General features: G+C 39.3%; 1 protein-coding gene across 1 annotated transcript in view; it reads left to right on the forward strand.

Moving 5' to 3' along the window:
- Positions 1-25666, forward strand: part of LOC133641468 (junctophilin-3-like) — a 116391-nt gene that overhangs the window by 78513 nt on the left and 12212 nt on the right. The window contains exons 6-7 of the mRNA XM_062035207.1: positions 783-907; positions 13287-14224. Of these exons, the coding sequence (XP_061891191.1) occupies positions 783-907; positions 13287-14224 (1063 nt within the window). The remainder of the gene's footprint in view (positions 1-782; positions 908-13286; positions 14225-25666) is intronic.

A 25666-nucleotide genomic window follows, 5' to 3' on the forward strand; every position in this document is an offset into this window, starting at 1 on the left:
TTTTTGGGTTGGTGCCCTAATTGTAAGTGTATCTTGTGTTTTTTATGTTGATTTAATTAAAAAAATATATAAAAAAATTCAAAAAAAGAAATGTCATGTCATGGCCCGGAGGTTGGGCCTTGGGCGCAGTTGGGTGTTCCAATTGAACAATGTCCCTAAACACACGTCAAAAGTGGTAAAGGAATGGCTAAATCAGGCTAGAATTAAGGTTTTAGAATGGCCTTCCCAAAGTCCTGACCTAAATGTGTGGACAATGCTGAAGAAACAAGTCCATGTCATAAAACCAACAAATTTAGCTGAACTGCACCAATTTTGTCAAGAGGAGTGGTCAAAAATTCAACCAAAAGTTTGTGGGATGCTACCAAAAGTGCCTTATTGAAGTGAAACTTGCCAAGGGACATGTAACCAAATATTAACATTGCTGTATGTATACTTTTGACCCAGCAGATTTGGTCAGAATTTTCAGTAGACCCATAATAAATTCATAAAAGAACCAAACTTCATGAATGTTTTTTGTGACCAACAAGTATGTGCACCAATCACTCTATCACAAAAAAATAAGAGTTGTAGAAATTATTGTACACCCGAGACAGCCATGACATTATGTTCTTTACAAATGTATGTAAACTTTTAAACCACGACTGTATAAATAAAGTTTGATTGATTGATAATCTTAATCTAATAGTGGAGGTAATAGGGCTTTAGTCATTATCAATTGTATTCAAGGTCTAACTAAAATGACAGACGAGAATTTAAAAGTTACATTTCTATCCATTTGTCAGGACGGCTCATGCGCAGGGTAAAGCAGAGGCAGCAGTTGGAGCGGCTCAGAAAGCTCAGGAGGAGAGTCGCATGGCCAGAGTCACCGCCAAGCAGTTCTCCCCTTCGTTCCAGCATCCCGGAAATGGTGGGTGCAACGCACACACCAACACACACTGATACTAGATAGCTTACATGTACTCTTTATGGTTCCAAAACCTTAATCAGTTAAATCATCAATCAGGACAAGAACTCTGTGTTCCTCTAAAAAACATAAAATATTTGTGTTGGAAAGGTTAGACCAGGGGTGTCAAACGTAAGGCCCGCTGGCCGGATCAGGCCCGCGAACAGGTTTTATCCGGCCCGCAGGATGAGTTTGCTAAGTATAAAAATTTGCCAACATTTTTGAATGAAAGAATCAGCTGTTCTAAATGTGTCCACTAGATGTCGCAATAGCAATTCTTTGTATCTATGTAGATGATGCTACATATGTAAAAAAAACAAAACAAAACAAAAACACGTTAGTACATCAGTCGATAAAAATTAGCAAACTACATAAATAACATGCTGTAATTGGATTTTTATATTATTTTTTTATCTTGATAGATTGAAAGTTAACACCAATGATGAACATTATCACATCATTTATTCAGAAAGTATAAATAACAACAAATACAGGCAGAATACTATTAACCGCAACATGTAAGTGTAAAAAAAACAAAAAACATTATGATTTGTACATTTTCAGAATGTGCTTGTTCTATTTTTTAACAAAGAAAACAATCTGAAATTGTCTTGATTGCCGTGATTTTACCAGTCCGGCCCACTTGGTAGTAGATTTTTCTCCATGTGGCCCCCGATCTAAAATGAGTTTGACACCCCTGTGTTAGACAATTCTTCCAACTTAGTGGTACTAGTTTGGTGTTTTTGATGTTCCACCATGACCCAGTGCATAAAGCAAGGTGAATAAAATCGTGGCTGTGATAAAGGTTACTATCAACCACCCTCAAGTTTTGCATTTCTGCCTCTGTCAGAGGCTCAGCAGACACACACCTGCACACACACACATGCATACTTACATTCATACACACTCCTGGAGACATGCTGCACAGCCTCACAGTTAGTGATAATTCATTTCCTGTCTTTTTTACTCTTGACAGGTGGGGAGTGTGGGGTGGAAGCAGCGTAAGCACATGTCTGTCAAAATATTCAGTGGTGAATATATGCGGAAATCTTTTCATACCACCTCACCTGCCCTATTCAGAAGGGTGAAGGACAAGGAGATCCGTTCAAAAGGGCTCAGGAAGGATGCACGATATAGCATCATTCTGCCTTGTTCATTGCGACACAAAAGATTTTAGATTTTAGGGCATCTTTGTCAGCTACCATAACTTATTTTGCATTTTTGATTGAGGGTTTGGACAGGGTTTTCCCTGGCTCAAATTGAGGCAGAGGTGGTACAATCCTGACCATGTGCCGGAATTTTAATGCAAAAGTTTTTTTAAATTTACAGTATAATGCTGTAAAGAACACCGTAAAATGTGTAGTCATTTGTATTAATTTGATGGGTAGTTTGCTGTAAAATCATAAGTCAAGCAGATATTGAAGTACTTATTTTGATTTTGATAAAACATGTTTGGAAAGTATAATAATATACTGTAATATTTGTTGCAATAATGGATACTATTAAGTTTAAAAGGCATGCAATTTCAAGCAGTACATATATTTTTTTCTGTCAAAATTTTAAAAAAATCCATTACATTTAGTGAGAAAATATTAAGTACTTTATTGACACAGATCATTTCCTGGTGTTTGCGGGCCAGATAAAATGATGTCGCGGGCCAGATCTGGCCCCCAGGTCTTGAGTTTGACACCTGTGGCCTAAGCGCTTGCATGCCGTTGTGTCCTTGGGCAGGACACTTCACCCTTGCCCCCGGTGCCACTCACACCGGTGAATGAATGATAGGTGGTGGTCGGAGGGGCCGTAGGTGCAAATTGGCTGCCACGCTTCCGTCAGTCTACCCCAGGGCAGCTGTGGCTACGAAAGTAGCTTACCACCACCAGGTGTGAATGAATGATGGGTTTTTAACATGTAAAGCGACTTTGGGTACTTAGAAAAGCGCTATATAAATCCCAGGTATTATTATTATTATTATTATTATAAGAGAATGATGGGCTCATAGCTTGTGTGGTGGGGCCACTTTTGCTTGAGACACTCATAGATGATTTTGAAGCAGCCTTCAAGCCACATGTTGTCACCTCCATGAATTATTACATTTGAACTGCCTGTTACGTTAATTTCTTTGCTCTGTTTCACCTGGACTCTTGACTTTCCTCCTCGCGAGATCGCTTTTTCAAGTAGTGGCTGATTTTGCCTGGCTTATCTGCAACGCTAAAAAACAAAAACGTTACTCTGACATGGAGAAAACTTTTTTTTTCAAATATACACAACATGCTTGTAATGCTTTCTTGGGGTAACTCCTTTTCATTGACCTTGTACCAGTCAATCTGTACCGTCATGAAACTCCTGAAAAACCTGATTCTATGCAAACTTCTAATAAATTCTTCAATCAATCGATCTATTATAATTAGTCAGAAAAGGTTGGAAACGAAGCTACCTGTGTTCACTTACCAGAGACAAAATGTTCACAGCACAGTCTGGAGTGTTCTGTAGGAGTCCAGTGATCCCTCTGTATCATGCTCTGTATGGCAGAAATCCACTTGTTACGGCGGTCAACGTTATGCACCAAGTAGCGGGAAACAACACGATTCGATCTGTTTCTTCTTTGGTAGTTGCTTCAGGTCTTTCCGGTGCACTGCTATCGATATAGCGCCTCTATAGTGGCGCAGTTAAAATACGTAGCTGCCGCAGAGGGACGTCAATTGCTCAATCAACACAACCGGAGCTTTACGCTGTGTTGAACGATATCAATCGCTCTGGTTGGAGGCGGCACAAAATTAGCTAGAGGTGGCCGCCACGCTATTTTGAACGCAGGGGTTTGGATTAGATTTTCCTAACTTCTTCAGCATGTTCAGGTTTTGCCAAGATTTTTAATTGCTCATTGGCAAAGTGTCCTACCCTCTAAATCTGAACAGCCGATAGTAAATCTGAACAGCCGATATGGGCATCTACATCTACTATATGATTTGCCCGAGAAGCTGGGCAGGACATAAAAAAAAAAAAAAATTAAAAAAAATATTTTCCCAACTTCTTCAGCATGTTCAGGTTTTGCCAAGATTTTTAATTGCTCATTGGCAAAGTGTCCTACCCTCTCTTTCCCTCTGTTACCAACTTCCTTGGACAGAGGAGGGTAATGGTGAGCTCTCTCACACTACCTGTTGTTACACAGCTATGTTTTTTTTGCAATGCTTCTATTCATCGTGACAGTTTAGACACATTTTACAGGCTCCTATAGTCTTTTTTTTGTGTAGTCCAAGTTCTTTAAATTTCCTGCAGAAAAAGATTTTTGTCGTGATGTTGATCGTCACCACATACAATGCATGCACTTTTAGTTGAGGTGGAAGTTTTAGTGAATGCTTGCTTCCTCTCAGGGGTGTAGTCTAGTTGCTTCGAGCAGTGCGCATCAAATTGTGTTAATTGTTCATGAATTCTTTGTTGATCCTTAAGGAAAGCTAACAACTTGCCAAACTGGTTGTTTATTTTAAGATTGTTTTCTGGTTTCCTTTTAAATTGTAATCAATCCTTTAGAATGAAGTGGGGTAGTTTAATTTCTATTGATAGCACGGTAAGTGAGTTTTCTACCGCACAAGGGTTTCCTAAGGCCGTTAGAGCCTTTTCTACATTTTTTATGAGTTTGATCACCTGCCTTGGATAGTTTCTCCTTACGGGAAGTAGTTCTTGTAGTTCTCTCAGAATTTAAATTGTGATGGTTGAAGTATTTCGATACTTGTTCCGTAAGACTCTGAAAATCTCTTCTCCAGTAGAGTAGAACGCTAATCTCAGGTCTTTTGTTATCTTTTTGTCTATGCTGTGTAGGAGTTGTATCTTCAATGCTTCGGCTGACCCATGTGGATTTCTTTGATTTTGAAGGGATTTCCAATCTTTCTTCCATCTGTAGTAGTTTCTGTTGTAGCCATGGAATACAGGTGGACACATTTCTTTGATCTTTACAGGATGGGTTTCTGGTGGACGTTGTTGGCTTTCTCCAGCGGGCAATGTGTCCCTTGCCTCTGACGAGATAAGTTTACCTCCTCTTAGTTTCATCCTTTTTCCAGCCTGTCGACAGCTCTGACTCTTTCTTTTAATTCTTCCAACTGCTGGTTGGGAAACCAACGCCTCCAGGCGGGTATAGCTTTGGTTGCATTCCGCAGTTCATTTAATACTTGAAGACATAATGTATTGGCTTCAGCAGTTGCAGGAGACATGTTTTCTATGTCGATGGAGATTAGTTCAACCTTTTTGATTTTTACTATAAGACCATTTTCACTGTATCTTGTCAGGAGGTTGTGCTGGAAGATTTTTTTCAATTTCCATATACATTGTGTCTCTTTTGAGCCCTTCTCCAACGATTCTTTGAGTGATTCTTGATCTTGTTCATCCAATGTTTGAGCTACAGTAAGTCCATTACCGGTAGGGATGGGCGATACCACACTTTTAGGATTCGATACGATACCGATACTTTTTCTTGCATTTTCATCGATACCGATACCAATAATTTCTTATTGGCAATTTTTTGTCAGTCAAAAATATTATTACTATTGTTATTATTTAAGACAAATCACAAGACAAATACAGACCATTCATACCACATTTATTATGGTCAATATATAATAAAAGTAAAATTAAAATAAATAACATAAATATGAAAAATAAATTAAATATTATATATAATAATAACTATATATTATATATAATAATAATTAAATATTAGGGCTTTCCAACTAACAGTAAAATCCGAATTGCAAGAAGCTGCAGTTATTTTTTAAAGTTTGTGATATAATTAGCAATTAATGAAATATGAAATAGGCTAATGTTTTCGAAATGTAAGAAATCATGTTAGAGATTAAAACCAAAATCACATTCAATCATATATTCAAGATTTTCTTGGAAAAAAATAAAACTGTAATGCAAAGATGAAGAATCTCCAAATTGTATCTCTTTCTTATCTTGTTTTAAATACTCAAGCAATTTTCAACTAACAGTGTATTCCCCTGTGTGGAAATGATTTGAATTTAGGATAATCATTTAAACAAAAATATTCAGTAAACATTACTAAAAAAAAAAAAAAACAATGCCTGTTTTAAGTCAACAATTGGACAACCCTGGATATGCCTGGCTGCATCGCTGTCGGCTGGCTGTGTGTGTGTTGCACGTTGACGACGCTCATTCGCTGTCTCCTGTCACGTGACTGGGCCAGCTCTATACTCTGCCAGGTACAGGGGTGTCCCAGCACATAGTAAGTTAAGTAAGTCATCAAAAACATCTGAAAGTGATGCTTGCACCCCCCACACGCCGTTTTTTGGTTTATATCGATACTTTTTTCAGAAAAGTGATGCCAAATGAGTAGCGTGAGAGTATCGATATATCGATACCACAGGATCGATACGCACATCCCTAATTACCGGGCTCAACGCTTGCTTGATGCAATCGGCTATAGAATTGATTGAAATTATCAAACTCTTGTATCAACTCTTCTTCCGTCATATTGCTTGCCTTTCTGATGATAAGTTTGGCTTTCTTTGTGAAATAAACTTTTGCATTACTTCTTTGTCTTTTGAGATATTTTATTTGTTCCTCCATTTTTGAAAGATCTTCCATCTAAATGTCTGTGTCAGCAGTGTTATTCTGGAAATTTCTTAGGGCCTTTTATCCATCCATCCATCCATTTACTACCGCTTGTCCCTCTCAGGGTCGTGAGGGGAGCTGAAGCCTATCCCAGCTGCATTCGGGCAGAAGGCAGGGTACACCCTGGACAAGTCACCACCTCATTGCAGGGCCAACACAGATAGACAGACAGCATTCACACTCACATTCACACACTATTATCCATTTTCCGGTAACTGCTCCCTTGGTTATCAACTGTCAAGTTATTTAGGACTTTTGTCCGCCTGCACTTGAAAAGGCTGAGAAGATCGTGGAGGATGCTTTATCAACTCAACTCGAGTTGATTTTGTAGGGATTTATTTCACACCACATCTATTACAAGAGCTTTTCAGGATTGATTGATAACCTTAAACTGAAGAAAGATAACATCACATACTGCCAGCATAATTTAGATTTTAGATTTAGATTTAGATTTATTGGTCCCCTTGGGGAAATTCATTGTCACTGCCGTACATTTGAACAATAGACATTACACATCACAAAAAATAACAAAAAGACATCCTACATGACCAACACACATTTACAGGCTTGTCAGACAGGTCGGCCGGGCCTGTTGTTATATATAGCTGCAGGGATAAGGCTTTTCCTGAGGCGGGCCCTCCGGAATTTGATGGTTCTGTACCTGTGCCCTGATGGTAGTGGGATGATGTATTGGTGTAGTGGGTGAGTGATATCCTGGACTATTGTTTTTGCCAGTCGAGTGATGGACCTGTGGTTTAAGTCTGAAATGTTGGGTGTGGGTAGGCCGATGATTTTAGCTGCTATGTTTGTAATGCGTGTGAGTTTGGTCCGGTTGGTTACAGAAAGCATGGTGAAAAAACATGTGGAATAGTACATAAGGATGGGTTGAACAATGCTTTGGTAAGGTAATAACAGGAGATGAGGTGCAACGTATAGTCCTTTAAGTTTTCGGATGGCTGACAGTCTTTGTTGACTTCTTTTTTGAATGTCCGTGGTGTGCTGATCAAAGGTGAGTTTATTGTCCAAGGTTACGCCCAGGTATTTAAAAGTGTCAAAAGTATTTATCTCTAGCGGTATCTTAGGGCCAACTATAGTAATTACATACCAGTGGTCTCTCCCGTCTTCTCTCGTTACAATTCCATTCTTGTAGTTCTGTCCATTGCAGTTGCATTAAGTGACTTAACTCTGGTCACATAGCATCAACAATCAAACACATCAAACATTTTTATTTGCATCAACGTCATAAAGAAAAATATCTCATTTGATCATCATTGGCATCAGTTTCCAAAATTTGACTGAACACTAGTGTGTCCCGCAAATTTGACAGCGTCAAGTGAATAAACGCATCATCAACGCAATGCAGCATTCTTGCTCGCGGATAACGTCCCGCCAGTGTAAAGCCACTTCTAAGTCAGTCATCCTTGCCTTCATGGCGGCAAATAAACTATGTTTCCGACACGTATCATCCCTAGAGGATGAGGAATAGCTAAACATGCTACTTTATTCTTATCCAAGGGAGATACTTCTTATTTTTAGTTTGGATTGTAGCCAGAGTTCTTGAATGTAAACAGAGGTGGGAAGATGGATGCAAATACCTACACTAACAATACCAAGTATAGCATCAGTATATAGCCGATACTATCGTATTTGTTATTATCAAAAAATCTTTAGTTGTTTTTGTTATTGTTTACAAATTCAGGAAATCAGTCCCCCAATAAAGGAGGGATAAACAAGCGCTTCTCTTGTCATCCTCGCCAGTTCCCGGTCCTAAATGGCGGTTAAAGTGTCCCAACTTGTTGGATTATATTCTCAGCCCTCTATGTTCAAGGTGAGAGGTATGATTTATGATCTACGATGAACTTGCAGGGAGCAGGGAAGCGAGGAAACAGCAGACCACTTGATGATGTAAACATAGGGACAAACGGAAGTGATTACGTCGCTGATATAAATACTTTGTCTGTGTTAGCACTTATAATAACAGTATCACTAATACTTGGTTAACATTGAAGTCTCGAAATGTAAATTGAGTATTGTTGGTGTTTTTTAAAAGTGTTATTTATTGGATTTTATGGGCGAAATAGCGGAGCTCACATTGGCTCTGCTGTAAGCAGACTTTTGTTTACGTTTATTTAATATTTTGGATGCATAACATAAAGTCCATCCGTCATGTCTTTCATAATTAATGTGAACGATAGGCAAAATTCCAAAAAAAGTGCAGTTCCCCTTTATACTCTCCAATTAACCTAAAAAATCATGTTTTGGAATGTGGGAGGGAAACATACTAGGAGAAAAACCCACACACACACACCATGTAAACTCCACATAGAGATGTTCCAACGTCGATTCAAACCCCTTGATTTCCTTACTGTGACGCTGTCATGGTAACCACTGTGAGTCTTACCTCCTCAGATCGAAATACAACGTCTAAAAAGCATGCGCAAACTATAAAATTGCATGTACTATTAGTGGACGAGTTGTTAAAGTTAAAGTTAAAGTACCAATGATTGTCACACACACACTAGGTGTGGGGAAATTTGTCCTCTGCATTTGACCCATCCCCTTGTTCACCCCCTGGGAGGTGAGGGGAGCAGTGGGCAGCAGCGGTGCCGCGCCCGGGAATTATTTTGGTGATTTAACCCCCAATTCCAACCCTTGATGCTGAGTGCCAAGCAGGGAGGTAATGGGTCCCATTTTTATAGTCTTTGGTATGACTCGGCCGGGGTTTGAACTCACAACCTACCGATCTCAGGGAGGACACACTAACCACTAGGCCACTAGAACGGATTGCGAGTTCCAGTGGCGAGTTGCGTGTGAAATACTAAGACTGCATGTGCTAATAATGACTGGTGCTGACCGCCTTATTAAAGTGAAGTTTTAGCATGCGCTAACAGCATTATGTGCCCATGGAAACACTCATTTCCCTCCACATTCATGTTGTCATACTCCATATGTGCTGTTTTGCAATATTGTACAACCAGCACACATTTATAACCTGTTACACTTTTTTTAGACAACAGAAACTATTTTTAGCGTGCTAACGCTCTGCATGGAGGCGGTGGACTATCAGTTATCTTCTTCCCACTCCCTTTTCAGATCATGCATTACGTTCTGTACATTACCTTTTGCATTATATTAATTTATATTATCATGTGTTGTCAACTTTGTACTTTTTTTATGTCATTGCCTGAAATAAATAAATAAATGAAAAAAAAAATGAAAATGAAGAGCAGCTGGGAAGTGCTCTGGAAGTCACAAGTATCAAATTCAAGGCCCGGGGGCCAGTTCTGGCCCGCCACATCATTTTACGTAGCACGACAAAGCCTGAAAAAAATGGGTTTCAATAAAATACTTTTTTGTTTTGTTTTACTAAATGCATTCGTTCTTTCAATTTTGACAGAAACAAAATGCATATTTTAAACTTTAATATTATCTGGTCATGCCAATTATATTATTTTAAACTGTATTGCAAAACTATTTTGTGAGATAAAAACAAATAGTTAAAGATCTGCTTGTAACCTTTATTTAGGATTTTAAAGCAAGTTGTACATAAAAATTCTAATAATCAAATGCATATGCATTTCAATTAATCATGATTAATCACAGGTTATTACCTGCATGCATAATATAAATTCCTTTTAAAATATCGGCCCTCTGAAAGCAGCCATTACTGCGATGTGGCCCTCCATGGAAATGAGTTTGACACCCCTGGCCTAAGTGGTTCAATGTCTAATAAGGCTTTATCTGACCATGACTACCAAGGAGGCAGGTATTTAATCCGTAAACAAATAAAAGGCGAGAGCAGCTGGGAAGTGCTCTGGAAGCATAAGGAAGGCTATGCAAAACAAAACTACCGTATTTTTCGAACTATAAATCGCAGTTTTTTTCATAGTTTGGCCGGGGGGTGCGACTTATACTCAGGAGCGACTTATGTGTGAAATTATAAACACATTACCGTAAAATATCAAATAATATTATTTAGCTCATTCACGTAAGAGACTAGACGTATAAGATTTCATCGGATTTAGCGATTAGGAGTGACAGATTGTTTGGTAAACGTATAGCATGTTCTATATGTTATAGTTACTTGAATGACTCTTACCATAATATGTTACGTTAACATACCAGGAACGTTCTCAGTTGGTTATTTATGCCTCATATAACGTACACTTATTCAGCCTGTTGTTCACTATTCTTTATTTATTTTAAATTGCCTTTTAAATGTCTATTCTTGGTGTTGGGTTTTATCAAATACTTTTCCCCTAAAAATGCGACCTATACTCCAGTGCGACTTATATGTTTTTTTCCTTCTTTATTATACATTTTCGGCCGGTGCGATTTATACTCCGGAGCGACTTATACTCCGAAAAATACGGTATACCAAACAGGCTATAAAATAACCAAAACGGAATGCTGGAGCACAGCAAACACTTTAAGCAGTGGTTCTTAACCTTGTTGGAGGTACCGAACCCCTGCAGTTTCATATGCGCATTCACCGAACCCTTCTTTAGTGAAAAATAAAATGTGTTTTTTTTTTCAAATTCAAGGCAAAGTTATGTTTTTTTACTGGTGCACAAAATGAACCGTGCATGAACATCACATTGTTCAAAGAACAAAACCAACACAGTGCATGAACTCACAACAAATTACACACCTGCAAAGCAGTCTGACTTCTGCTGTTGCCTTTGAGAGACCAGTTCATACACTACCGTTCAAAAGTTTGGGGTCACATTGAAATGTCCTTATTTTTGAAGGAAAAGCACTGTACTTTTCAATGAAGATAACTTTAAACTAGTCTTAACTTTAAAGAAATACACTCAATACATTGCTAATGTGGTAAATGACTATTCTAGCTGCAAATGTCTGGTTTTTGGTGCAATATCTACATAGGTGTATAGAGGCCCATTTCCAGCAACTATCACTCCAGTGTTCTAATGGTACAATGTGTTTGCTCATTGGCTCAGAAGGCTAATTGATGATTAGAAAACCCTTGTGCAATCATGTTCACACATCTGAAAACAGTTTAGCTCGTTACAGAAGCTACAAAACTGACCTTCCTTTGAGCAGATTGAGTTTCTGGAGCATCACATTTGTGGGGTCACTTAAACGCTCAAAATGGCCAGAAAAAGAGAACTTTCATCTGAAACTCAACAGTCTATTCTTGTTCTTAGAAATGAAGGCTATTCCACAAAATTGTTTGGGTGACCCCAAACTTTTGAACGGTAGTGTATATGCGTGGCTTCACCTTGACAAGTGCCACCTTCATGTCATTTTAAATGATAACTGATTAAATACAATTATTTATTTATTTTCACAGCAAAGTCTGTTCCTTTTCTTCGTTTTCCACCCAGACATACAATACTGGTACACAGCTCATGAAAAACAATATTTTTGTTATTGTCATTGTAAGTGGGCCAAAACACTTATATTAGAAAATAATATCATGGAAATGACAGCTGTTATTTGATTATAATAATAAAACATTTAATTTGTTATTTAGTCAGGTTTGGGTCAGGTGTGCTCACATGTGCTCCACCGAAGACTCAATGAGTTTTTGCGTTTGCTCACGCATATGGAAAATTAGAGGGTACATTGTTTGAGGGTATCCATAATACGCCGATAGGGAGAAGTTTTTATTTACACAATGAGTCGGTTGTGTCTTGACCTCGGCGGCGGATGCTCCGCCGAACCCCTGAAGCCGACTCACCGAACCCCTAAGGTTCGATCGAACCCAGGTTAAGAACCACTGACTTAAAGACTTACAGGTGAAACGTGCGGCAGAAGAACCATCCACAATGTATAATCATAGAAACAAATTCCCAACACAAAACGTAGCATCCACACAACTTAAATCAGGGGTGTCAAACTCATTTTAGATCGGGGGCCACATGGAGAAAAATCTACTACCAAGTGGGCCGGACTGGTAAAATCACGGCAATCAAGACAACTTCAGATTGTTTTCTTTGTTAAAAAATAGAACAAGCACATTCTGAAAATGTACAAATCATAATGTTTTTTGTTTTTTTTACACTTACATGTTGCGGTTAATAGTATTCTGCCTGTATTTGTTGTTATTTATACTTTCTGAATAAATGATGTGATAATGTTCATCATTGGTGTTAACTTTCAATCTATCAAGATAAAAAAATAATATAAAAATCCAATTACAGCATGTTATTTATGTAGTTTGCTAATTTTTCTCGACTGATGTACTAACGTGTTTTTGTTTCGTTTTGTTTTTTTTACATATGTAGCATCATCTACATAGATACAAAGAATTGCTATTGCGACATCTAGTGGACACATTTAGAACAGCTGATTCTTTCATTCAAAAATGTTGGCAAATTTTTATACTTAGCAAACTCATCCTGCGGGCCGGATAAAACCTGTTCGCGGGCCTGATCCGGCCAGCGGGCCTTACGTTTGACACCCCTGACTTAAATAGTCTTGATTGTGAATAGGAAACAGGTGCAGGGAATAAGCGCTCAGAAGCACGGGATAGTCACTGCAGGTGAACACACACAAAACTGGAAGTGCCACCAAAATAAGAACGCAAGACAGGAAGTAAGACACTAAACAGGATAACCAAAACAAGACACGAGTTGGTGTGACAGATCATGACAGGCTGATTAGTTTGTTTTGAAATGTAGCTTTTTAATTTGAAAAAATATGAGAAAGTAGCAACAACGCTGTGCTAATTCCTGGCGTCTTCACTCTTTTGCAGGCATGGAGGTGCAGCGTCCAAAATGTCAAGTGTCGAGCGAGGTGGAGGGTGAGGGCTTGTCGAGTAGCGCTGGAACCGCAGACAGCCCCGACCTCTACGTGAAGAGCACGGGCTCAGATGACCCCTCCAACGCCACACCAGATCTAAGTCCCTCTTCTTCCTCACCTCAACACACCCCTCCTCCCCCCATCAGACCATCCCAGCGCAGCAAAAGTGCTCGCTTCCACCGGCAGATCGCTGTTGACCACGGAGACCGAGGGAAGGAGGGAGGAGAACGAGGGGAAAAGGGGGGATCCGGAGGGCAGACGGAAATCCAGGTGTTGATAGAGCGAGGCGGCAGAGAGGGCGAGGGTGCGGGGAAGGTGGAGTACATGAGGGCCAAAAGCTATAGTGAGGAAAAAAAGAAAGGGATGTTGCACAAAGCAGGAGGAGGAGTCATCGGGCAAGGAGTTGGCAGGACCAATGGACACAAACACAGCTCCTCCAATCACAAGTCTCGGGGCCACGGCTCATCCAATCATAAACAAGCCAGAGGAGACAGATGGACAGAGACGTCCCCTTCTGCCTCTTGGACGTCTGGGCAGCGGGGGGCGCACTGCAGGGGAGGACGGCTCCTCGAGCAGGATGAAGAGAAAATGAGCAACTATGAAATGGAGATGAAGCCTTTACAGCCCAGAGACTCCACTACCCACAAGCCCCATGGGCACGGGGAGGAGAAGCACGGGGAGGGGGGCTCACACACCTTGCAAAGACAGAGGCATAAGAGAGAGGGGAAAGAAGGGAGGGAGAGTAAAGAGCAGCTGGAGAGCGGACACCTGGGAGAGAAGATGGATTCTCGGCCTATACGACGGGACCTGACCCTCTCCCCCCCTCTTAAGTCCTCCCCCATCGCTTCAGAGCAGCAGGACCACAGACTCACACAGAGCAAAGGCCACTCAGTAAGACCGCCGTCAACAAACACGATGTGAAACCATGATATCACCAAAAACACCAAAATAGATGTGTAGTGATCCATTCATTTTAAACACTCACTAGTTGATCATTAATTTACGTTGAATTCAGCTTTTCCAAGGTCTTTCTGATGCCATAATTAACTATTATTAATCTGTGTTGGGTCGAATACCAGTAAACATACTTTTTTGTTTAGCTTACATACAAGATCATACAAGATGCATCATTGAAAAGTTGTGTACACATTTTGTAAAGAGCACATGTAGTGAAATACTTCATAATAATAACAAATAATAAAAAATAATAGTTATTAATGGTATGTAGCTTCAAAGCCAGGCGATGTCTCGGGAAGTTGCAATTTGCTAACGATATACAACCGTCCCTCAAATATGTGAAGTGAATTATATTTATATAGCGCTTTTCTCTAGTGACTCAAAGCGCTTTACATAGTGAAATCCGATATCTAAGTTACATTTAAACCAGCGTGGGTGACACTGGGAGCAGGTGGGTAACTTGTCTTGCCCAAGGACACATCGGCAGTGACTAGGATGGCGAAAGCGGGGATCGAACCTGGAACCCTCAAGTTGCTGGCACGACCACTCTACAAACCGAGCTATAACACCCCAAATATAGCGACTTCACCACAATTCTTTTTTTAAATTATTATCATCATTGTTTTTTTAAGCATAATATACATTTATTTGGTCCTACATTAAGCGTTCTCAAGCATTAAAATGACTAAATAAACTTAAAATGTCACTACTACAGTAGTATTGGCCACGAGATCATGAGACCAAACCAATCAGTGGCCACTGATTGGCTCAGCCTCAGGCAGCATTATTGTCATACTTGCCAACCTTGAGACCTCCGAATTCGGGAGATTGGGGGGGTGGGGTTAAGGGGGGAGGAGTATATTTATAGCTAGAATTCACTGAAATTAAAGTATTTCTTATATATATATATATATATATATATATATATATATATATATATATATATATATATATATATATATATATATATATATATATATATATATATATAGTACAGTAATGAAAACACAGTTGTTCTACTAACTGTACTGTACTTGCCTCTTTCTTAAAAAAAAAATAACACATACCTTTCACTATTTGAGTAGCCTTTGTTCTGCCATTTGAGTACTGGCGAGCGATCTCTGAATCCGGGAACATATCCTTCACGGATTTGTTGATAACATCCGCAAATGAGAACGGGATGTTGCTTGCAAGGTGGCCCATAATACTGCGTTGCCACCACCATGTCCTTCTCTGACCGTTCATGAGTGACTATATCCATTCGGCCACCGTGTTATGGGTCATAGAAAACTTATGGATAACGGAGACATATAAAATAGTCTCCTTTTCAGGTGAGAGGACGCTAAAGGCAGTGCCTTTAAGGCACGCCCCCAATATCGTTTGTCTGGCTGGAAATTTTGGACATTACTACTTGCTGTAGTTTTGAAGCAATGCATGATGGGAATCCGGATGTTGTGTGTCAGTGTATTAACGTGCCGGCTGGAATAAACACACGCTGAGAAATAGCTCCGTTCCTGCCTACTTTATGGATTATAGATAAACCTATGGATAACGGAGACATATATAATAGTCTCCTTTTCAGGTGAGAGAGGACGCTAAAGGCAGTGCCTTTAAAGCACGCCCCCAATATAGTTGTCCGGCTGGAAATCGGGAGAAATTCGGGAGAATGGTTGTCCCGGGAGATTTTCGGGAGAGGCACTGAAATTCGGGAGGGTTGGCAAGTATGATTATTGTATTGAATTAAAAGAGTATAAAGCTAATTAAAGAGCGTTTTTTTCATGTTTTAAAGAGCTTTTGTAATGTTGAAAAACGCATTGAGGAGGTCCCAGGTCGAGTTTTTTTTATGTTCTAGCTATTATCACGGTCAGGTTCCGAACCAATTAACAGCGAAAATCGAGGGACAACTCAAAGCGTGTTTATATAGCCCTTAATCACAAGTGTCTCAAAGGGCTGCACAAGCCACAACGACATCAGGGCAAGAAAAAAATTCAACCACAACAACGGTCTACAACAAATAATGTGTATAACCTAGAGCTGTCAAATTTAAAGGCCTACTGAAATTAATTTTTTTTATTTAAACGGGGATAGCAGATCTATTCTATGTGTCATACTTGATCATTTCGCGATATTGCCATATTTTTGCTGAAAGGATTTAGTATAGAACAACAACGATAAAGATTGCAACTTTTGGTATCTGATAAAAAAAAAAGGCTTGCCCCTACCGGAAGTAGCGTGACGTAGTCAATTGAACATATACGCAAAGTTCCCTATTGTTTACAATGATGGCCGCATGAAGTGAGAGACATTCGGACCGAGAAAGCAACAATTTTCCCATTAATTTGAGCGAGGATGAAAGATTTGTGGATGAGTAAAGTGCAAGTGAAGGACTAGTGGGGAGTTGAAGCTATTCAGATAGGGAAGATGCTGTGAGAGCCGGGGGTGACCTGATATTCAGTTGGGAATGACTACAACAGTAAATAAACACAAGACATATATATACTCTATTAGCCACAACACAACCAGGCTTATATTTAATATGCCACAAATTAATCCTGCATAAAAACACCTGCCTGTTTGTTATGCTAGCTCCTAGCTCCTCTGCTAGCTCCTAGCTCCATAGAACACGCCAATACAATTCAAACACCTGATCAACACACACAATCACTCAGCCCAAAAGACCGTTCACCTAACCCAAGGTTCATAAAGCTTATATATTTTTAAAAAGTTACGTACATACGCAAAAAAAAGTTGCGCACATACGGTCAATCGATCAAATGTTTAGAAGCCAAAGCTGCATACTCACAGTAGCACGTCTGCGTCTTTGTCATCCAAATCAAAGTAATCCTGGTAAGAGTCTGTGTTGTCCCAGTTCTCTACAGGCGTCTGTGTATCGAAGTCAAAAGTCCTCCTGGTTAGAGTCTCTGTTATCCGAGTTCTTCCATCTTGACTGCATCTTTCGGGAATGTAAACAAAGAAGCGCCGGCTGTGTACTGTTGTGGCTGACTACGTTCGAAAAATACGTCCATTTCGCACCGACAACTTTCTTCTTTGCTTGCTCAGCTTCCTTCTTCATAATGCAATGAACATGATTGAAACAGATTCACGAACACAGATGTCCAGAATACTGTGGAATTATGAAATGAAAACAGAGCTTTTTCGTATTGGCTTCAATGTGGAAGGCATACCCGTGTTCGCCGGTCTACGTCACGCGCATACGTCATCCTCAGAGGCGTTTCGAACCGGAAGTTTAGCGGCAAATTTAAAATGTCACTTTATAAGTTAACGCGGCCGTATTGGCATGTGTTATAATGTTAAGATTTCATCATTGATATATAAACTATCAGACTGCGTGGTCGGTAGTAGTGGGTTTCAGTAGGCCTTTAATGAATTGACTCATGTGACTATACCAAAAAAAGATCACAATAATCGTGTATCAACACAGATTAATCACCCAATTCATTTTGACTGTACATGATATTTTATCTTAACCACGGATGGTCACCTGAAAGGCGGCTGGGAATGTTATGATGTTATTTGCAAAGATTAGAAAGTAGACTCCGACTGGTGACAAATTTCACTTCAAAATACACCACGACGGGAATTTTTAAAAAACTAAGTTAATTTGCATATATTTCAGCAATGAATTCTCTAACCACAGCCAGTTTAAAATCTAAAAGAAAACTTTATTCTGAGGCAGCCGCTAGCGAGAGCGCTACTTGTACATCGACAACAAACAACGCTGGGGGAGTATACCCGCAACAATATTGTCAACAAAAGTATCACAAATAGGTTTAGCAATGTTTTTTTAGCACCTGTGATTAATCATGATTAATCTAAATTCAAAAGTGTGATTACCGTATTTTCCGGACTTTAGGGTGCACCGGATTATAAGGCGCACTGCCGATGAGCGGGTCTCGTCAGGTCTATATTCCTACAAAAGGTGCACCGGATTATAGGGCACATTAAAGGAGTCATATTATTAGATTTTTTTTCTAAATTGAAAATACTTCCTTGTGGTCTACATAACATGTAATGGTGGTTCTTTGGTCAAAATGTTGCATATATTATGTTTTATAGACCATCTTCAAGCCACTTTCTGACAGTCGCTTCAGGATGCGCTGTTTTGTGGGCGGTCTTATTTACGTGCTCACCTTCGGCAGCGTCTTTTCTCCGTCATCTTTGTTGTAGCGGTGTAGCGTGCAAGCACGGGAGTGGAAGAAGTGTCACAAGATGGAGCTAACTGTTTTAATGACATTCAGACTTTACTTCAATCAATAACGGAGCAGCATGTCCTCATCTGTTGCTCACTAGTGCAATAACAACCCCGGAAATGTGTCCTGTGAAAAACTCTCTAATAACTAAAGTTCCTTGGGTGAGTAATGTAAACTCACTACACCGGTATGTTTTAGCGCTTTCATGGCGAGTTTACTGACAGATCTAAGTAAGAACTTTACAATACTCTATATTAGAAATGGCAACAGAAGAGGATGAATGTCCAATAACAAGAACTTAGAGAAAAATAAGCTTATCGACTGCGGTGTTGGCAGGAACTACAATGGCGGACGCGCGCAAATTTTCAGGACTTATGCAGATCCCAAATACAGATCAGCAGGTACCAGAAGGTAAGAAAAGTTGCTTTTGCATAATATTGCGAAACAAAACGCCAGATAATATGTCTAATATACCTTATATTAGCCGTGTGTAATGTTTTATATTTTCAATGGAAAATATACAATTTTGGTGTTGTTTACTTGAGTCATAGTGCAGTCTACACATATCTCTTATGTGTGACTACCATCTACTGGTCACACTTATCACTTCACCACGTACCAAATAAAATAGCTTCGAGGTCTGTAAGCACAACCAAAATTATTTTGTACATTAGGCGCACCAGGTTATAAGGCGCACTGTCGAGTTTTGAGAAGAATGAAAGAATTTTAAGTGCGCCGTATAGTCGGAAAAATACGGTAATCTGATTTTTTTTTAAATCATCAATTGACAGCACCTGTATAATCTGCAACCAAACAGCCCTAATGCATTGAATCATTGATGATGAGTGTTTTCCCACCAATAGGAAGGTAGTGTCATGTTTTAATGCCTGCTCACTTTTACTTTCAGGCGGGGGCCATTCTGCACCAAAAGGGCTTACAAATGAAAAGTAATGTGATGACATAAAGTCAAAATCATGGCGAATTTTATTGATCATAAGTGTGGTTTTACTTGACAATACACAATGTAAAGACTTTTACGCAGAGTCTAGTTTGTGTTTGACAGCGTTATCATGCTGCGCCACCTATCATTCTGCTGATTTTTAGTGCGGTCCTGGACTCCTGACATATTAATAACATTCAAACATTCTTATCTCATAAATGTAAAAAAAGTGAATCACTGTATCAGACGACTAAATTATTTTTTCTCACCTTTTAATTATACGCAATGGATTACGTATTGGCCCCCGTTCGAATGGGTACCTTTACCATTTGAAATGATACGTACCAATTCCCAGTTCTTTGGAATTGATACTGGCACTCAACGGTAATTCTCTGTCTTTGTGTGTTAATAAATGTTAATTTGTTTAATAATAACTAATATTTTTTATTTAATATTTAAATATGAGCTGATTATGATAACTGTGCTATCCAGTTGTTGTATCTTATTTTCTTACACTTCTGAGTCTCATTTGCAGGTATTATATAGTACACTTTTTAGGCAGACTTTAGATGACAGTAGTGAATAGACAAGGGTGTGTTGCCTACCCAGGAAGTAGTCTTTGCCATGACGTTGAATCTAGTCTTTTGACCTTCCCTAAAAAGTGTTTATACTGTAAGTATTGTACTAATTTTACACCAGCTGTTTAATTTTAATGTGCATCATAGTTGTAGTTTTCATTATCAAATTTGGAGGTGTTGAAATTGCTATGTAATGTAAAACCTTGTTAATCAGCAGCATGACTAAGGAAAGGCCTATGTAAATTAGCATTGAGCTAGCACATTTTAAAAATGTAAAATCCATCCATCCATCCATTTTCTACCGCTTATTCCCTTTGAGGTCGAGGGGGTTTGGAAAGACTGCATTTTTGAACGACTCTAGGTAGATAATTCATAGAAAAGTAAGAATGAGGCTATCCTTTATTCGAGGGGTGTCCAAAGTGTGACCCGGGGGCCATTTGCGGCCCGCAGGTAATTTTTTAACGGCCCCACGGCACATTCTAAAAATACGATGAAAAAAAAATAAAAAACATAAAAAGTGGTATAAAAGAGCAAACAGGTGAAATGTAACAAGAAAATGTTGCATTATTTACTCTAATAACACAAAGCTGCCATGCAGGCTGTTTCTTTCTTTAAAAAATAATAATGAATCAAAATCAATGTCAGTATGAATTATTGACCTATTCAAGGCTCCATTTACTTCACATTAAATATTCCACTTTCAGATATTTTGGGGGGAAAATGTTGCATATTTTTTGGTTGCCATTTAAAAAACAAAGTTTTTTAAAGAAAGGCCTAAAACGTACAAACAAAAAACATAAACAACAATAAAACTTATAATTGACGGAAAGATATGAAGTTGATCTTAATGGATTGATGGATTAGATTTATATAGCGCTTTTCTAGACACTCAAAGCGCTCCACAGAGAAGTGAGAACCCATCATTCATTCACATCTTGAGACTATTGTGGTAAAAGTTAAAAACAATGTTGGATTTATTTGTTTAAACTTTACTGAGCAGTACCCTTTTGGATCCCCAATAATTTTAGTGGGACTTTTTTTTTTTAAGTGTCATTGCTCCAAAAAATAATGAATTAAAATCAATGTTGTTATGAGTTATTGACCTTTTTAAGACTCCAATTATAATATAATCTCAAATATTCCACTTTAAAATTTTATTGGGGGAAAATATTGCATATTTTGTGTTTTTTTCCATAAAAAAACACGGTTTTCCTTTACAAAAATGGCATACAACTTAAATCTTTAAAAGCGTTATATTGACAGATAGACCTAATGTTGATCTAGAGATTTAAACATTGAATAATAATAAAAATAATAATACCAAATAATGACACATTTGTAATATTTTTTTTGACCAAAGCCTTTTGGGGTCCCCGGGATCAAGTCTGAGTGGAGGCCTAAATGTATCTTTTTTATACATATATTGTATTGGTTTTTAAAATAAAAAATATCAAAATGGCCCCCGCTTGCTTTGATTCTACAGTGTGCGGCCCTCAGTGGAAAAAGTTTGGACACCCTGCTTTATTCTAACATAATCCTGAGGTTCAGCCTTATGAAATATATTCATCCGTTGCACTTTGACCAAACAGAGGATTTTGTTGGTTATTATACTTGGTGGATGGCCCCAACCAGGCTAATCCTTCATGATGAGCGGTGAGCTAATTAAAATATGCAGAGGTGAAAACATAACAAATTGAAGCACTTAATGAGTAAAAACCCACCGACACACTCGTTGTGACATATAGTTTCACACTCCTCGATCGCGCTTGTTCACTTTTATGCCCTTAGTCTGCAGCAGACTGGCCCTGGCACAGTGGATGATGTTTTATAGTAGCTCAGAGGTTTGCTGGCTTCCGTTGCATTCACACACACACACGCACGCACACACACACACACACACACACACACACACACACACACACACACACACACACACACACACACACACACAAATAAACAGGCACAGAGAGAAACCTAGTGGTCCTCTCTGCACCTTAGTAACAGCAGATTGTCAAACTAGGCCTTCCTCTCAGATCCCCCCCTATTGGTTAACTAGCGCTCTGTTGCTAGGGAACAGCTTATGCCTTGCTTCAACAGCGGCCAATCAGTGGGTGCGTGTCACCAATGGTGGGGTGGGGGGGTGGGGGGGTAGGTTGAGGTGGGGTGTGTGTTTGCAGCTGCAGAGAACCAAGTGGGATTTGTGTAAGGCAGGTTCACAGCATACACAGTTAATATCACAAGGAGATGAATAGTCACAGAATGCTGCAACACACTCAATGCTCTCACACTCATCCTGCTCCTGCAATGACTTAATTAAGGCAGCTTTATTTGGAAGTGCATTTTTGTCATGAACAATTTGCTTAACCAGACAATTAAACAGATTAAGCAACGCATACAGTCTTGCTTATGATTAACAGCTTAAATGCGTTCTATCGACATGTTGTGCTATTTTGAACAAAAGTGCAATTATCTCACTGTGCTCTCACTTGGTAGTAGAATATGTACTAAGTGGAGCATTGGCGAGTTTGTAAGTTTCCATATGTTGAACAGGGAAAGGTCGAGAGAAGGAGTCCCCAAACTGCCCGCCAGGGTCCAAAATCTGGCCCACGGGACCAAAAAATTAAATCTATCCTGTCCTGCAGTTTAGGTTATTCTATCATTCAACAGGGGGATATATATATATATATATATATATATATATATATATATATATATATATATATATATATATATATATATATATATATATATATATATATATATATATATATATATATATATATATATAAATATATATATATATAAATATATATATATATTTATATATATATATATATATATATATATAAATATATATATATATATATATATATATATATATGGGTTCCCTCCGGGCACTCCGGCTTCCTCCCACCTCCAAAAACATGCACCTGGGGATAAGTTGATTGGCAACACTAAATTGGCCCTAGTGTGTGAATGTGAGTGTGAATGTTGTCTGTCTATCTGTGTTGGCCCTGCGATGAGGTGGCGACTTGTCCAGGGTGTACCCCGCCTTCCGCCCGATTGTAGCTGAGATAGGCTCCAGCGCCCCTCCGCGACCCCGAAGGGATTAAGCGGTAGAAAATGGATGGATGGATGGATATATATATATATATTTGTATATATATATGTATGTATGTATGTATGTATATATATATATATATATATATATATATATATATATATATATATATATATATATATATATATATATATATATATATTTTTTTTTTTTTTTTATATTGTATATATATATGTAGTCGTGGTCAAAAGTTTACATACACTTGTAAATAACATAATGTCATGGCTGTCTTGAGTTTCCAATCATTTCTACAACTCTTATTTTTTTGTGATAGAGTGATTGGAGCACATGCTACATTCATGAAGTTTGGTCCTTTTATGAATTTATTATGGGTCTACTGAAAATGTGACCAAATCTGCTGGGTCAAAAGTATACATACAGCAATGTTAATATTTGGTTACATGTCCCTTGGCAAGTTTCACTGCAATAAGGCGCTTTTGGTAGCCATCCACAAGCTTCTGGTTGAATTTTTGACCACTCCTCTTGACAAAACTGGTGCAGTTCAGCTAAATTTGTTGGTTTTCTGACATGGACTTGTTTCTTCAGCATTGTCCACACGTTTAGGTCAGGGCTTTGGGAAGGCCATTCTAAAACCTTAATTCTAGCCTGATTTAGGCATTCCTTTACCACTTTTGACGTGTGTTTGGGGTCATTCTCCTGTTGGAACACACAACTGTGCCCAAGACCCAACCTCCGGGCCGATGATTTTAGGTTGTCCTGAAGAATTTGGATGTAATCCTCCTTTTTCTTTGTCCAATTTACTCTCTGTAAAGCACCAGTTCCATTGGCAGCAAAACAGGCCCAGAGCATAATACTACCACCACCATGCTTGACGGTAGGAGTGGTGTTCCAGGGATTAAAGGCCTCACATTTTCTCCTCCAAACATATTGCTGGGTATTGTGGCCAAACAGCTCAATTGTGTCAACAGACTGTTGACACAGCTCATTCACTGGAGAAATAAGCTATTGAACTGTGCACAGTGAACCTTTTGTTTCATCTGACCACAGAACTTTCCTCCAGAAGGTCTTATCTTTGTCCATGTGATGTCAGATGAAAGAAAAATGTAGCTGTTTGGCCACAATACCCAGCAATATGTTTGGATAAATAAATTCATGAAAGAACCAGACTTCATGAATGTTTTTTGTGACAAACAAGTATGTGCTCCAAACACACTGTCACAAAAAAATAAGAGTTGTAGAAATGATTGCAAACTCAAGACAGCCATGACATTATGTTCTTTACTAGTGTATGTAAATTTTTGACCACGACTGTATATACATATATTTATATGTATAATATACAGTATATAATTTCTGAGCTGACATGTTGTCGTGGTAGAGGAGTTTGCGTGTCCCAATAATCCCAGGAGCGAAGTTGTCCGGGGTCTTCTGTGCCCCTTGGTAGTGGACAAACAGTCAAACAGGTCCTAGGTGAGGGACCAGACAACAAGCAGCTCAAAGACCTTTATGGAGAACAAAAAATAAGCACTCAGATTTTACTCGCCCGGACGCGGGTCACCGGGCCCCCTCTCAAGCCAGGCTTGTAGGTGGAGCTCGATGGCGAGTGCCTGTTGGCCGGGCCTGTCCCCATGACACAGCCCAAAGAGGCAACTTGGGTCCCCCCTCCAGTAGGCTCACCATCCATGAGAGTGGCCATAGAGGTCGGGTGCGTTGTGAGCTTGGCGGCAGCCGAAGGCAGGGCCTTTGGCGGTCCGATCCTCGGCTACATAAGCTAGCTCTTGGGACGTGGAACATCACCGTGGGGGTGAAGGAGTCTGAGCTGGTGCGCAAGGTGGAGAAGTTCCGACTAGATGTAGTCGGACTCACTTAGACGCACAGCAAGGGCTCTGGAACCAGTTCTCTTGAAAAAGGCTGGATTCTCTTCCACTCTGGCATTGCACGCAGTGAGAGGCGACGGGCATGGGTGGCAATTCTTTTTCCCCCTCACAACTGATCTGAGCACATCTACTACACTGTTCATTGTGCTAAAGCCTTAGCTGCAGAGCTGCCAAGTCTGAGAGTCACGCAGTTTAACCCTTTCTCACGCCACACTTGACATTTCTCACGCTTATATTTCCCCTTCCATTCACTACTCTATATTTACTTTTTTATAATAATAAAATTGCTTCCTCGCAGCCGGCCGTAGTTTGAGTAATTCTGATTGACTTACCGAAAGAACCAATCACAGACCAATGCATAAATGATTGTGCCTAAATCCAATCAGCAACCCAAAGTCAGGCGGGTCTTTGCGTCTTTATTTTTCACACACTCACTTTCTCGCTGAATTTAGAATCTTTCCAATCCCTCTTAGTGACTTTCTTTCTCAAAAACGACAAGCAACAAATCGAGCAACTTTTTGGGGGGATTTTTGGAGACATGAAAGCGCATAACACTCTAACATCCTCAACGTACAAGCAGCGCTGCTGTGAGCCTTTCCCCACAGGCGTCTCCTGTCTACTGAATGTTTGCTCTTAGATAGCTTGTACAGAAATCACATTTCATTGTACTTTTAGTGCAATGACTATA

The sequence above is a fragment of the Entelurus aequoreus genome, linkage group LG24, assembly GCF_033978785.1.
Source record: "Entelurus aequoreus isolate RoL-2023_Sb linkage group LG24, RoL_Eaeq_v1.1, whole genome shotgun sequence".
Classification (NCBI taxonomy): domain Eukaryota; kingdom Metazoa; phylum Chordata; class Actinopteri; order Syngnathiformes; family Syngnathidae; genus Entelurus; species Entelurus aequoreus.